Source organism: Lissotriton helveticus, chromosome 8 (genome assembly GCF_964261635.1).
Source record: "Lissotriton helveticus chromosome 8, aLisHel1.1, whole genome shotgun sequence".
NCBI lineage: Eukaryota > Metazoa > Chordata > Amphibia > Caudata > Salamandridae > Lissotriton > Lissotriton helveticus.
Genome location: NC_136069.1, coordinates 492067471 through 492084297, shown reverse-complemented (window position 1 = coordinate 492084297; position 16827 = coordinate 492067471). Strand labels below are relative to the sequence as shown.

The following is a 16827-nucleotide window of genomic DNA, read 5'->3' as shown; positions in this document are numbered from 1 at the left end:
ATGGAGCTCAGTCTGCTCCTGCTTCCACAAAAATTTAGGAAAGAGAAATTGCGCACCCGCTTTTTCTCTAAAAATGTTCCTAGAATCTGGAATGCACTACCCCATGACCTACTCGGCAATCAATCTTTTCCTCACTTTGAGAAGAAAAAGAAACTCCTTCTCAAAAAATATTTACATCCACCTCCCATATAGCATCCGACTGGCCTGTGCTGCCACCCACATGCCTTAAATAAACCTCAGCACCAATACCTCTGGGAAAATTGTGCTTCCACTCCCCCGCCTCCATGAGGCCCCTCCCTAGCTACCCCTGAACTATATCACCCATCCATTCTACTGTACATTGTAGCTTTCTGTTTTAATATGGTGACTATGTATTTTTACTTATTCCTCTTGTAATCTAGTTCAACTGCTATGATGTGCTGTAAAGCAATACTTATATATAGGCGGTAACTGCCTCAAAAGTGTATCAGCAACTTATCCTAATGCCTTCTTATATTTTGTATACTTACTGCCAAATGTAACCCGCTTAAATACTATTATGCAAATTATGTGAAGAGATCTAATGTCCTCGGGTCCAGTTTGCACTATACAGCATTCAATAAATAAATAAATCCATAATATAAATATGATTTTTGCTTATTATTTATTTCCCCATAGGTTATAGAGTCAAGGTTAAAAAATGACTATGTACATTTGAAGTCAAGTGGATTGAATTATCATTCCTTGGATAAGAATCCAATACAGTTAAACTGACTACCTTAACCAATGGCATATATGAAAAGAAGTAGTCTATTGATCATTCTTTACCCTATGTTTATCACTTTGGCCCTCCAGGAACATCACCTTTGAACTGGCCATTTAGAATGATAACATCAAGAGGAGATGCCTAAGTGTAATGTGTTCTCTAACCTATCCTCTCAGATTAGAAAGTTATGGCATATATATTTCATCTAGTTTGCAGGGCCTATATTTACCATATTACTGGGCAGATATATGGCAATAAAGTCACCAAATTCACAAGAATGTGATGATCAATATGTTAATAAATATTTTAAAAATAGCTGGATTCAAAGAACTTTTTTTTTGGTAACTGAAGAGGCATAAACGCTAACCAATAGGAGTTTGATTAATGCATTATCCCTACTTTTCCAATGAACTTAAATGCAAATAAACTATTGCATGTAGGGCATAATTGTGCACTAAACACATTCATTATTATTGAATTAAACAGCAAAATCTGCTTTGGCTGGGACAACTGCCTGTCCTTAAAAATATGTTTTGACCCATTCACAAAAAATCCCCAGCATACCTCTTCCCGTTTGCGAATGGTTTACCACCTACCTGAAGTGGGTAGTAAATTGTGAGTGGTTTGTGACCACAACTGCAGTCGCAAAACACTCATACATACAAATATGAGTCGTTAATAGGAAGGGATGCCCTTGGCATGCGCATTTTCAATAGCGAGTCGCAAACCTCATTTTGTGAATCTGTAAAATTTACAGATTCACAAAATGACGTTTATACATGGTCATGTACTAAATTGCGGTCGCAAACAGGTCGATTGCCCATATGTGACCGCCATTTAGGGTCGTACATCTGGCGCAGAGTCAGTTAACTGAACCACTGAACTACACATAAACTTAACAGTATCATCGGATCACTATGTATCTTGCTGGAATATATCTTAGGAGATATGCGACTGCAATGCCTCAAAATCCATGCCTAGTCCATTTTTTATATAGTAGATTATGTCAATGTATTCATTATTTGTGATATACATCTGTTTCCCCTTTCATGGTGATAAACAGCATTTCAGAGAGTGCAGTTCCAAAGGTTTTTGTTTTTTATATCTGAATTGAGATGATCACTCATAAAACTCCTCTTGCCTCTTGAATCACAGATCTCAAGTGGTCAGGGGTAAGTAGCATATCGAGTCCTATGTTTGTTACCTGTTGCTATTCCTGAATCTCAAAATTGCCATGATGTAATTGAATGAGGGCTCTTGAACATCCTAGCCTGTGTACAATGAGCATATCCAGTATTAAGCAGCTGGAACAATGCATGAAAGCTATGTAAAGCCTATCTGACCTTCCTTTATCTGATGTCAATTTATGTATGATATTGAGGCACACATCACATGCTGAAACGAGTCACTAATACACTGTCTGATGAGATCCCCACCAAATGAGCCCAAATTCCTGTAAGTCTCAGACACTCCCATCTCAGCCATTTCACACACGACTGTGATGGTCAGAGTCCCACAGTGTTATTTAAGGGTAATAGAATGGTAATGGGAATGAGAGACATATAAAACTCATGCTCACCCAATGGTATCATGGCGCTAACACCCAAGAAGGAGAGCTGAGATGATTAAGCCATATCTATATCTCGCGGGCAAATGCTTTATCTAGCAGAACAACAAGAGAACAACACAAGTGCCTGTACTGGACTCTATTAAACAATAATAACAACAACCTTTATGAATTAAACATACCGGTCCGTCTTTTGAATTTACGTCACTGAATTTTATTGAATAATTTTTGGGGGTGAACCCATATTACTTCATAGAGACTTCACTTTTTTTGTTTTGCATGAACAAACATTTAGAACAAAAATACAATTCAAAAATTACATATAATAAATATACATTACATGTACATATTTACAACACATCCTGCATCCATACTAAACTACCATTCATACCTCAAATATTATACATACATACAACCTTATTTAAGTTCCTAATGTCAAAGAAACAAGTTTGAACGTCTCTGTTAATGATATGCCATTTGTGATTTTGTCAAAAAACAGTCTTATTTAGTTGGGCAAGTAATTGAAGGAATAAAAGCCCAACTCTTACAAATGATAATTTCTTATGTCTTAACTCCAATTGACAAAAGGTACCAACAACCTGGTCAAAACCTGGTCGACGCGTTTCGAACCCCCAATTGCGGGGTTCTCTTCAGGACCAACACTGGTACTAAATGGGGGTGGACACAATGGACAATCTATTGCCGTGTAGCAATCTATATCCGTATGGGAGCGTATTTACAATTCGAATTATTGGAAATGTGTGGTCAAGTCTCCAACCGCGTCACGGAAATGATCACAACTGGCTCCTTGTAGTTTAATGCTCGATTCGTCTTTGGCGGTCTGCTTCTTTTCGCTACACTTCTCTAACCAGTAGACAGCTCAGGATTGGAGAGCAGAACTACATCATATTGCAAAACCTTGCCCATGCTGGAGCACTCCTTCTCTCTGCCAATGCTGAGGAGCTTCAGCCCCCCAAGTAGCTCCAAGAACTGTTTGTCTCTCTTCACTCTGGAGAAATATGACAGTTTTTTTCAAGTTTCACATTTTACACACACACATGCCATTGGGGCATGTGTGTGCGCAACGTGGAAAAAGGGGAATTTCAAGGGGTGCAACAGGGTATCCTTACACCCTTGAAATTGCATGCGCAATTTGCGAGTACCTATGTAGTACTCGCAAATTGCGCATGTAATTTCCATTGATATTATTGGGCCTCTAGGCCCATAGAAATGAATGGGAATCAATTCCTTAATTGCGACTCACAATTTGCGAGTCGCTAATAAGGAATTTTAAGTAATCACTTTTTGTGATTTCTACATGCATTGCATTTTGCGATTTCTAAACAGCGAATTGGTAGAATTCGCTATTTAGAAATCGTAAAATGCAGGCTTGATGTATGTGCTACTATATTATTAAATGAAGCATTGACTGCTTGCATTATTTTAAATCCACAGTGCATATGTGCAACTGAACCTAGTTCCAAGTGCCACATTTTTTCTTACTTTGTACCTTAGCTCGGACTCAGGGACGCAACTTGAAGAGTAATTGTTCCAACATGTTTTATTCAGTGAAGTTTTAATATATTCACTGCCAAATAACAATTTTTATTCTCTTTTATCACTGTTTGAATTGTAATTTCAGAGACATTAATAATGATCTTCTGTAATAACAATATTTAAAAAACATGCCTCAGGGCAACTTGCAGGAGTGATAAAAGGGCCAAAGGAAATAGCAACCCATCACATTTTACCTGTCCACTGATGTACAGGATAAGGATAAAGGAATCAATTCAAGATAGATTCTATTAGACCTGTCACTTAAGCGTGGTCTTCCCCAAAATATTTTGCCTTTACCCTCCTATGTTTCTGAGTACATTTTTACTGGCCTTAGGACTCTGCGCACTTTACCACTGCTAATCAATGCTAAAGTGCTAGTGATAACTCCCCAAAATAGGGTAAACTTGGCTTACACCTATGTAGAATATTTCATTTACCTATGAGTCCCCATTAAAGCGGTATACCATATACCCAGGGAAGGTAAACTAGTGGGCCTGCAGAATTTATTTATTGTGCCACCCACATAAGTAGCCTCTTAAAACATGTCTCAGATCTGCCATTGTGGCCTGAATGCAGGTTTAAACCACCAATCGACTTGGCAAAATAACACCCTTTGCCAAGCCTTCAACTCCCCTTTTATTACATTAGGCACCCTTAAATTAGGCTTATAGGGCAGGACGGATTTAACTAAAAAGCTGGACATGTGTGCTTCCATTCTGCGTGTCCGAGTAGTGAAAAACTCCTAAATTAATTTTCCCCTCCTGTAAGGCCTACCTCAGGTGTAGGATAACATTGGGTTGTCTTACTACATTTAATAAGTGCTAACATTTGAACAGGTAGGGATTTCGTGTTTGGTGTCTGAGAAACTGCAATTTAAAATCCTCTCTAATGATAACGTCGGTTTCCCTATGTGAGCAGGAGTATGTTGCAGTTACAGTTCTGAAAATGCCCCTTTTAAGAAAGTAAGCATTTTCATACCCTACTTATTTTGTGCCTGCAACCTTTTCCTGGGTAACATGACTGGGAGTAGTTGGCAGATTAACTTTGTTTAGTCCAACAAGGCAGCCACACTGTAGAGGGATTAGGGGGGCCTGGAAGGGCCATCAGTGGCAGGAAGGGGCACAGAGCTGAACACAGCCCACTTAAAAGTCAATAGCCTGCCTTCACACAAAGAGCTTCACACTACCTCATTCTTTATGCAGAATGGCTGGAGCCAGCACCGAGAAGGCAGGAAACTCCAAGCACATCAAAGGGAATTCTCTAGAACCATCTCCTATTCATACAAGGCACCAGGTATGAACATCAACACTCATACCAGCTCTTTAGTTTAGTTTCAGGACCTATGGAAGGACTCTCAGGGGAATGCCTGCTGCTGTGGCCTGCTGTGTACTTCAGAAGACTGCTTTGCTTTACCTATGAGCCTGTCTGGAACCAGCAGAGGCCTGCCCTGATGCTTTATCCCTTCTTCATCATTAGAACCCAAGACGGCTAGACTCACTCCAATAGCTAGTTTGCTGACCTCCTGCTCAGAGCTACAGGGATATAACAGGCTCCCATCATCTTGAACGCACACCTAGACCCAGTCTGAAGAAGTCCAACCCCTCCCAGTTGTTTCCTCTCCAGTCGTAGACTCTAGAAAGTGGTGCTAACGTTGTCCAGATAGCCAAAATCCAAAACTTGGGAATTTGAAAATGATTGCTAAAGGATGCTCTGCAATAAAAATGAAAGGGCGACCCGGTGTCCCTCAGAACCTGGGTATTGATACTATAGAAAACAAATGGTTTTGTTGGGAGATACAATTGTTGTGGTTATTGAATTCAATACAAGGGTAAAGGAATTGTGGGATACCTTTACCCTTGTATTGAATACAATAATCACAGCAATTGTATTGCCCAACAGACCCAATTGTTTTCTATAGTAAAAGGTGCTCTGAGCACCAAGAGGAGCCTGGGACCTAACTGCTCGACAATCCATCCACCGGTCAGACTGACTTTGCGACACCTCCTGCTACATTCTTATCCACAGCAGCAAATCTTGTTTAGCAGCCCCCCTCAGTAGGGGTATTCGGCCTCATGGAGCCCTTGATGTCTACAGCTTGCAGCTTCATCCCACTGAACATTTCCAACTTCCAAGAAAGAGACTAATTCCAAATATAGAAATCTCCTCTGAAACTTCATCCAGCAGCTCCCCGATATCAATGCCTCCTCCTCAGACATCGCCTGTAGCCTTCCACCACTGAACTTTACCTTCCCAGACATTTTTCCATTAAATGTCTTGTAAGTGAAGACCTGGCCCAATCCACTTCTTGTATTTCACCCACGGTCCATTGTGGTCAGTGATTTTTTTTACTTTGGCCCAGTCTTGAGTGACCAGATGTCTGTGGTAGCATTTGAATCTTTTAGGCACTAGTTTTTACCCTAACCTTTAAATATTTGGGACTATGGTTCTACTGGTTGGATGGTTGTTATTTTGGTGTAAAGGAATTTATTAAAAAGCACTCTATTCTTCAAAAGTGGTATGGGATTTTTCTTGTATTGTGCTTCCACTTTATTACTCTGTGTGTGTTTCAGAAATACTTTACACATTGTTTCTAACTTAAGCCTGACTGCTTTTGTGCCAAGCTACAAGAGGATTAAGCACTAGTTAATTAAGTGATGTTTGTGCTTAACTCAGACGGGGACTGTGGCTGTTGTTGGAGCAGAGTGAACACCCCACTCAACCAATAACCCAATTCCTCACATATGCCCTATGTTGTAGTTGCATGTCTAAGCATCAAAGTTGACTTCCTAATCTGGGATTCCAGCTAAAGTTTGCTTATCAGTAGAGTTATAATGTGTAGCCCAAATTTAAAAAAAACTGCACAATATATGCAAGACAGCCAGCCTGATGGGGATCCCCAATTTATTATACATAGTTTTTACTGCACCTTGTAGCCCTTACCTTGGAAAGAAACCTAGCTGTTTTTACAGTGGGATCACAGAATACTATGCTAAGGCATTCTTGATAAGAATCTCAGAACATTAAAGAAGCAATAAACATAAAATTGACGTCAGCATTAAAGATGGTTTTAAAATTACTATTTCTCTCAGACTCCAAAAATGACATTCCAACCTGCTCCCACACAAAAGGTATCACTTATTAAATGTAAAAAGGTAACCCCATATTTTCTAAAGGGAGAGGTAGTATTCATAGTAGTAAAAAAATAATTTAGGAGTTTTTCACTATCAAGACAAGCAAAACTTATAAATACAGGTTCAAATGTCTAAATACGATGAACCCTGCCCTATGAACTCTTTAAAGACTGCCTTAGGGATGGCTTAGATGTAATAAAAATGGAATTTTAGGCCTGGTAAAAGGTTTATATTGCCATGCCAAAATAGCAGTTTAAAACTGCATACACAGGTTGCAAAAGCAGGCATGGGTCATGTTTTAAAAGGCTATTTAGGTGGGTGGCACAATAATTGCTGTAGACCCACTAGCAGCACTTAATTTACAGACCCTGGGTACCGGGAGTATCACTTTGCTAGGGATCTTTAAGTAAATAAATGCAGAAGTTTGATGTGAGCCAATTTTACTATGTTTTTGAAGCAAAGGAACACGCACTTTAACACCGGTTAGCAGTGGTAAGGTGTAGTCAGGCTTAAAACTATCAAAATGGGTTCAGAAAACCAGAGAGATGAAGGCAAAAGGTTTAGGGTGACACTGCAGAGAGACAGGCTCAATGGTAAGCATGATGCAATACTACCTGTGAGTAACCATAGATCCATATGTACTTTCTACAAATCAGGCTAATAATAGTGAATGGGCAAAGCATTGAGGAGTGTTAATCTCAGTTCCTTGTGCTTTGTAAACCTGCTATATACCTTTGCGTATTGATTTTCTCCTCTTTAGCAGTAGTCTTTTATTATTTGACAAGCAGTCTCACTTGCGTATATTGGATGTGTGAAGTGTGTGATTTATGCACTGGCTTTATTGCCGCAGAGAAACTGGTCTGGGGCTTTTAGTGCAGAGCAGACCATGCCTAACAGTTTGGGCTGAACTGTTCCTGTTGAGACCAATGCTGATTTGCTTATGGTTGGTATCTGCACGGAAATTGAGGGAATTAAATGCGACCAACGCAACTGCTAGTAAATAACCCCCAGATTCATCAAGAACACATTTTGCTATTCCTTAATAGCGAAAAATCCCATTTCGCTATTAAGGAATAGCAAAATGCTATGCATCAAGAAATCTCTACAAAAATAGCGATTTCTAATAATTCCTTATTTGCGACATTAAGGAATATCTCCCCATTCATTCCTATGGGCCTAGAGGCCCATAGGAATGAATGGGCAGACAATCTCAATTTGCTAATCGCAATTAGCGATTCGCAAATTGAGATTGCGATGATTTGAAGGGTGCAGGGGTGTCCAAAGGACACCCTGTTGCACCCCTGAAATTGATGTGTGCACATATGTTGCGCACACACATGCCCTTAGGGCATGTGTGTGCGCAACATGAAACTTTGAAAAATTCACTTTGGTGCATTTTTCAAAGTTTTTGCAAATTACCACGAAGATGTACTTCATGGTAATTTGTGTGCCCTAAGAGCGAATTCGCTATTTTTTTCACTTTCATGCATTGCATTTAAGGAATCTCAATTTGAGATTCCTTAAATGCACAGAATCGCAATTTAGCGAATTCTTAATTAGCGATTTATGCATTTGGGTTGATGCATCTCAAATGCAAAAATACCGCTGCGAGCGGATTTAGGCTTGATGAGTCTGGCTGTAAGTCTTTTGCATGTATTCTGCCCATCACCTTTATGTTTTCCATTAATGAGCCGTGCCCATTATTTCTCTTGAGACTGGATTGTGGACAGGTCACCTCTTTTACCTGCATCTCATTAAAGGGTAGACATGATTTGCATTTGAAATTCCTGTGCTTTATTCCCCCTGGCACGGTACTAAAAAATGGTCCTAAAAACCTGCTTTACTTTCTGCAGTTTTTACTCCTTCCACCTTCCTCTAATTTCTCACCTGAAAATTAGTGGCTGCTGAGCGGCTGCCAACAGTGATGCAATTAGAGGGAGGAGTATGAAAGTGAGTTTCAGCTGTGTGTCATTCTTGTGTATGGGTGTCCCTGCTCCTTTACATTTTTCTTTTCTACTGCACCCACCTCCCAAGCTTAGGAATGCCTGTTTTCTCTTAAATCATATGACACCGTGTTATATTAGATTTAGGTAATACCTAAAAGACATTGACTTGTAAATTCATTTACATTTCCTCAGTAACAGATGCCTGTCTCTAGCACTCACTCTTTAATTTTAGTTTGCTTATGGGAATTTCATTGAAGATCAGTGTGTATAATAATGCTTGCAATTTGATAAAGTGTTGATGCATTTACATAAATAGGTGCATGTGCTGTGCCTTATAAATATTAAATGACAGCAGAGGGATACTGCCTGGGGAAGCAACGGCTGTAACAAACAAAGAAGCGGCGGAAGTTCTCTCCATCGGTGCCTGCACCCTCAGGGAATGTCTCTCCTTCCTTCTCTCGCACAAAGTGTGCCCCTATTTCCTGCTGTGCTAAAGAATTAAACTTACCCGCAGGAACATGCACATGAGTTGTCCCTTCATTTCTGTTTTCTTCACACTCCTTCAGTCGCTTCCTCAGAGCTACAATTTTTCGGCGGATTGCAAGGAGGTTGTTTTTATCGAGACTTTCGAGCTTTTGTACTGTGGCGCTTATGTTGGTGATCTGCAGAAAAATACAACTAAAATTACTGATCATCACAGAAAGCCGCCTGCTGCTTTTGTTCTATAATTTCTTTGCAAGGCACACAAAAAGTACTACCTGATTTTCTGTCTGCTTTTAGAAATCTGATGGTTGTGCTGCTTGTAGCATCCTGCTACAAATAACCACAGACACTATATTCTTATAATGGAGCTTTATTCTATGCAACTTGCCTCTCTCCTGTCCCTACTCTAACTGCCTCTCCCTCGTCGGTCTCCTCCTCTTCCTGTCCACCCCCTCAGCTCCACCCACAACCACTAGCCTGCTAACTTCACAACATCTCCCCCCTTTGTAACAAAACAAATAAACACAATGACTTCTTAGTCCATTTCTTCAATAAGTCTTTTGGGTGGACGTATGTCACGATGAGGTCGTGGTGACCTGGTTCTCGGATTAGTGTCACTCCGTGTCACATTGATTGGACCAGTGTTCTCACAACTGACTGAAGGTGGTTCTTCCAAACAGGGAGTGCCCATTTCACTCGGTAAGATCCCAGTGGTATCGCGTGGCAACTTCTTGAAGTGCGAGATATTTCTCGTGATTCGTCTCTGCTCTGATTCTGCAGTCAACATAGTTCCTTTCCTTTTCGTGATCAGCAACGGTTCATCCTTGAACAGGCAGTGGGTCTTTTTCTGCTGTTCTTGCTTGACAAGCACCCGGTCTCCTTCATGCAACGAGAGTGACCTCGCTCTTCTCCGGTGATCTGCATATAACTTCATTTTGTCTTTTCTGCGCTGGTCTGTTTTCATCATTTCTCGGTGATCTTGCGTGGGTGACAATGATGGTCGTAAGGCCCCTTCCCACGTTGGAATACGATTCCTCATGGGACGTCCCAGCATGAGTGTTGCCGGGCATTGCCCCGTGGTTGCGTGAGGAGTTGTCCGGTAAGCTCGGAGGACCTCGTTGAGGGCAACTTGTAAATCCTCTCCTTCCGCTGTCGCATGTTGAAAAGTCTTTTTGAGGTTGGCCATGAATCTTTCAATTGTTCCATTGGCCTGTGGCCAGAGGGGTGTAATCTTACGATGATGGAAATCTAGGTGTTTTGCAAATGCTGCAAAGTCATTTCCATTAAATGGGGGTCCGTTGTCTGTCTTTACCTTTGAGGGAACTCCCCAGGCTGCAAAGACTTCGTCCAGTACCTTGAGAGTACTTGCGGCATTTGTAGATGGCACAAAACGTGCAATGGGGTATCGAGAGTGTTCATCAATGATGGCCAGCACGTATTTGCCTGATGCCAGGGGTCCATAGAAATCAATAGCAATTTCATTGCCACACTCCAGGTGGTAGAGGGGTCATGTTCAGTGGTGCTGGAGGGTCACTTTTGCTCGTAAGCTGACAGAGGTGACAGTCCTTCAAGGTAGCTTCTACCATTTGGTCGAGATATGGAAACCACACTCGCTCTCTTAATGCGCGTTTGGTTGACACAATACCCTGATGTCCTTCATGGGCAAGGGCAACCACTCCTTGTCTCAGTTGAGTGGGAATCACAATTCGCTGGTCTCGTAGTATTATGCCATCAGTGGTGGCTGACAGCTCACTGCACACGTGCCGGAAAGCCTGCATTTCTTGTTTAAGGATAGGATCAGTCTCTTCATCCTGAGAATCATGCCTCCACCTGTTGTGTCGAATCCTGCGCAGGACCTTCTGCAGGATGACATCGTGTGCTGTGCTCTCTCGGATGGTGTCCATTGGGATAGCGGGAGGAAGAGCTTGATCAGTCACGAAATGTATGTACTCTTCCGCAATGGACGATTCAGAGACTGACGATGTAGCTGGGTGTCTGGACATATAGTCATCCGGGTTTTCTGACTTCCCCGGCTTGTAGATGATGGTGAACGTGTACTCCTGTAGCCTTGGGCCCCACCTTTCAATTCTTGGGGGCATCTTGGATCGTGGGTTTCCGTAAATGGTGACAAGAGCTTGGTGATCTGTGATTAAAGTGAAGTGTTTTCCATATATGAAGACATGAAAATGTTCACATGCCCACACTACGGCAAGACTTTCTTTTTTGGGCTGCGAGTATGCCCGCTCCGGGTCAGTCAAGCTACGACTCACATATGCAATGATTCGACGTGGATCAGAGTCGTTATCATATTGTGCCAAAATGGCACCAAGCCCGACAGGACTGGCATCCACAGTTATTTTAGTCTTTCTTTGTGGGTTGAAATATGACAGATGATCCGCAGATGCTACCGCCTTCTTGATCTCCTTGAATGATTTTTTGCATTGGGGAGTCCACTCAAACGGCTGGCCTTGTTTGGTCAATAGGCGAAGGGGATGGCTGATTGTTGCGTAGTCCCGGATGTAGCGGGCGCAATAACTGGCCATTCCAAGAAATGACCTGAGCTCACTGACGTCCTGGGGACTCTTGGTGTTGTTCAGAGTCCCAATCTTGTCGGGGTCAGGTTTCATGCCAGCGCCTGAGAAGATATGACCAAAGAATTTCAGTGTGTCCTGGTGGAATTCGCACTTCTCTTTGTTAAGAGTCAGGTTTGCTTCTAGTAGTGCGTGACAGACACGATTGAGTGCGATATCATGTTCTGAATGACCTGCCGAATGGCTTCTTGGAATATTTCGGCTGCTGAGGAAACTCCAAAACTGAGTCTCTTATATCTGAACAACCCCAGATGGGTTGCGAACGTGGTGATGTATCTTGACTTTGCCTCTAATTCCAACTGGTGGTACCCTTTATTTAAGTCCAACTTGGAAAATATCTTTGCCCCGTTTAGAGCCAAGATCATATCACTCAAGTGGGGTCCCGGATGTCGTTCTCTTTCAATTGCAGTGTTGGGCAGGCGCATGTCCACACAGAGTCTGACTTTGTTGGCCGTGCCCTTTTTGGGAACGATAACTACTGGGGACACCCACGGTGTTGGACCCTCAGTGCGCTCGATGATATCAGCAGCTAGCAAATCCTGGAGTTCTTCCTCCACAGCGGTTTGGAGATGGAATGGTACCCTTCGAGGGTGTTGAGCGACGGGTCTGATTTGTTCATTAATATGCAATCGTATTTGGCAGTCTTTTAACTTGCCTAGTCCTTGAAATAGTCTGGGAAACTGGCAGGTCACATCTTGGTTTCCGCTGACCTTGAAAAGGATTTCCACTAGGTGAAGACGTTCAGCTGTTGTGAGGCTGAGTAGACAGTCCGCTTCTGGGCCTTTAATGACATGGATGACCGCTGGGATGGTTGTGTCCTCATGTTGGAGGGTCGTCGAGAACTTCCCGAGGCAAGGAAGTGGCTTCTTAGCCATCCATGTGAAGACTCTGACTGGTGCAAAGGTCAGAGGAGGACGCGGACTCATTCTTTCATATTCGGTGACTGGAATATAGTTCAGGGATGCACCAGAGTCTAGTACAAACTTTGTATCATGATTGCCAACTTTGATGTCCAGCCGGGGATATGTCTTAAGCTGATCTGGATCTGCGGCTAAGTTCAGATATTCAATGGTATATGTTGAGTCTCTGGATGACGGTCTAGATTCCTTGGATGGTGACCTTCGTTCCCACCTGGACCGACGTGACTCTCGGCTAGAGTGTGACGACCCAGAAGACTGTTCAGTTTGTTCTTGGACAGCTCGTGCATGGTGTCTTCGGGTGCAGGATCGGGACATTCTCAGGGTGCCTCTTCGTGAGTCAGGCTGAGCTGTCTTTGTGATACCACTTCGTCTCTCCTTATTGTATTCCCCACACATCACTTCAAAATGATTCGTTCGACCACGCTTCCGACATCTTTGACCCATGGCAGGGCAGCTGTCGACATGGGGGTAATCATACCCACAATGGTAACATTTCCTCACGTTCTCTGATCTCCTTTCCTTCTTCCACGGCTCTCGCCGCTGATGTCTTGATTGCTCTCGACTTGATGATGGGTGTGACCTCCAGTGTCTGTCTCTCAAACTCCTTCGACTCTCATTCTTGGCGTGCACGCGTCGCACTTGTTCGTGACTTCCTTTGTGTCCCGTTTCGATGTCTGTTGCATATTCTTCTGCTTGATCAAAGATTCGTGTCATCTCCTCTATATCGTCGAGGCTATGTTCCTTTATCAGTAATCGTCTCCTCAATTGGTCGGAGTGACACCCATCAATTATTTGTGACTTAATTGCAGCATCTGTTGAGAAATTATCAAATGCACAATGCTTGGCTAGCCTCCTCAGGCGCATCATGAAAGCACTCATTGGTTCCTCCTTCCCTTGACGAGTCGAGTGGAATGTATGGCGTTCATAGTCGACGTTCTTTTTGTGAAGAAATCTTTTATTTAATGCGTCACGCACTTTGTCATAAGTGTCCGCCTCTGCGGCAGGAAGGTCTTTGATTATTTTGACTATCTCCCGCCCCGCCAAGTTGTGCAGGGCAATCAACTTCTTTTTATCCTCGATCACTTCTGATCCTTCGATGTAATCTTCAAATTCTTCTAACCATTCTTGCCACTTGGGACCCATGGTTCCCCGGTGGTCACTTTGAGGGATTCGGGCGCTCGCAGGTGCGACCCACCTGGAACCTTAGGCTTGACATCCGCCAGTGGCGGCGGGTTTCTATCATCATCGGACATCTTTGCAGTGCTTGTTTGTGTCTTTGTCGCCTTCAATAGGTCTCACCAATGCTTGTTTATTTTCGGGTATCAATGCTTGTTTGTTTGCCAGTGCTTGTTTTTTTTCGGGCACCAATGCTTGTTTCTTTGCCAATGCTTGATTATTTTCGGGTACCAATGCTTGTTTATTTGCCAATGCTTGTTTGTTTCCGGGTACCAATGCTTGTTTCTTTGTCAATGCTTGTTTTATTTCCGGGTACCAATGCTTGTTTCTTTGCCAATGTTTGTTTATTTCCTGACGCCAATGCTTGTTTCCTTGCCAATGCTTGTTTCTTTCCCTAGTGCCTGACTTCAAAATGGCCGCTCTTTGAAAGCTAAGGGGTCTTTCCTGACGGGCGCCTGACTCTAAGATGGCCGCCGTCACTGCAGTCACACGAGGCTTTCTCTCTGGATTCAATCACTCCAGACTCACCGGCCAGCAGCTTCAGGGCAGCACAGGGGCAGCATGCTCCAGGAATCACTCTTCCTTGGCCACCACATCAAACAGGTGAGGTTGGGGTGGGCTCCCGCTTTGCTCTGCACGTTCCCGCACTTTTCACTGCGGCCTGCCAATTAACACGCATCAAGCGTGAGGTTTTCACCGTCGGCGGGAATTCAGGCCCGGACCTCCCGGCGCTCAGTCGCTCTCTCTGGACGGTCTTTGCGGACGTCGTCCTCGACGCTGGGGCACTTCTCCCTCAATCTGGGGGTGCGCAGCAGGGTCGGAGTAGGCTCCCGATCTCTGCACTGCTAAGACTCACGCATCTGGCGGGGTCGCGTGTCGGCGCACTCCGCTTCCTCCCGTTCGAGCCGTTCAGCGCTCGAATTCACAGCCCTTCTCCGCTCACTCACAGTCCTGAAGGGGGGGGCAGGGTTACCTGCTGCTCGTTTCTTCTCCTGGGGCAGCAGCAGCTCGCAATGCTCGGCAGCGTTTTTCTTTCTGCGCCGCCAGGGACAGGGTGTCTCAGTCTGGTTCTGCAGGCAGTGGGCTTGGTCATCCCACCCTCGTCACCAGTTGTAGCATCCTGCTACAAATAACCACAGACACTATATTCTTATAATGGAGCTTTATTCTATGCAACTTGCCTCTCTCCTGTCCCTACTCTAACTGCCTCTCCCTCGTCGGTCTCCTCCTCTTCCTGTCCACCCCCTCAGCTCCACCCACAACCACTAGCCTGCTAACTTCACAACACTGCTTTGAGCCAAAAATAAGTGAGCGAGAAGCAAATAAATGCACAAAAATAATGGACGGATTTTGATCGAGATTTACTGATGCTTTGTGCTCAATTTTCATTACTTTTGTAACGCAAGTCTAACACTATGGGCCATATTTATGACCTGGTTTTCGTCGCTCTTGCACTACACAACGTGGTGGAAGAGCGACGTAAATCTTAAGTCATATTTTTAAAACCACACAAAGCCACTCTGTATGTTTCCAAAATATATGGAGTAACGCAACACAGTTCAAATCCCTGCCCTGGTTAGGTGTTCCATATGCACTGTGTGGGTGTTCCCACGCAACTCCCATGGTTTGTAACGCATTCCCAGATTAACAAGACCTTGTAAACCTGGAACTGCACATCAAAGGTATGCCTCCCCCGGGAGGCGTATTAAGCAGAACTATCTTTATCTCTTCTGCTATTTTGCTCTTTTTATGTGTGCTGCAGAATGAAACTTCCCATGAAACTACCCATGGGGGTTGCATTCTGCAGCACATGTAGAAAGAAAGAGGAAAAACCTCTCACGATTGTTTTTTGTAGTGGAAGGTATCCCTTCCTGCACAAAAGCAATCCTGCCTGCAACACAGGCACCTGGGGTGGAAAGTGGCTGCCAAAACTGTGCCAGTACAAGGGAAAAGCACAGGAATTCACCGTATTGGATAAACACAGTGCATTGCTGCCCTGTGATGTAGGGCAGCACAGCAAGGTGTCTTTCTATGCTGCCCTACGCAGCTGAGGTAAGAAATTAGGTGACTTGCTAAGCTGCCTGCGCCACCAAGGTTTTAAATGTGGCCCTAACTTCTATGCTAATATTTAGGGGTAGATTCACGTACTTGTTGCGCAGTGCAGTGCAGCAAGTCACCTTGCTGCGCTGCACTGCATGACAGGCAAAGGGCAGGAATGCAGTCAATATGGCGCATTCCTGCCTTTCCCCTGTGCAAGCACACTTTTTGCAGCCTAGCCCCAACAAAGGCACCCTTGCACCATGATGCCAGGTTTCCTCTGGGTATGTAGGATTTCTTCTGCACAAAAACAAACCTTAGAGACATAATCCTCTATCTATGTGGGCTGCAGAATGCAGCACCCATATAAGAGGAAGTAACAAGGAGAAAAAAATATAGTTCTCCTCGTTTTTCCTCTCCTAGTAATGAGCATCTTTTTGGCGCATTCTCAGGTTTACCAGTTGTGTTAAATCTGGGAATGTGTCAAAATCCATGGGAACTCCGACGCATTGCCCATGGAACACTTTTCCAGGGCAGAGTAAGGCAACGCAATGATTTTTGCTGCATTTCTGTATTTCAGATTCATGGAGCCCATCACGTAAGTGGCCTAATGTGGCTTCATTGATCTTATTTAAGGTTTGCTTCGTGCATGTACCATGCTGCAAGATGTAAAC

At 43.5% G+C, this 16827-nt stretch overlaps 1 protein-coding gene across 2 annotated transcripts in view; it reads right to left on the bottom strand.

Moving 5' to 3' along the window:
• OLFM4 (olfactomedin 4) overlaps window positions 1–16827 on the bottom strand; it is a 136358-nt gene that overhangs the window by 37708 nt on the left and 81823 nt on the right. For both annotated transcript variants that reach the window (XM_078657406.1, XM_078657407.1), the window contains one exon: window positions 9455–9608. In XM_078657406.1, coding sequence (XP_078513532.1) covers window positions 9455–9608 — 154 coding nt within the window. The remainder of the gene's footprint in view (window positions 1–9454; window positions 9609–16827) is intronic.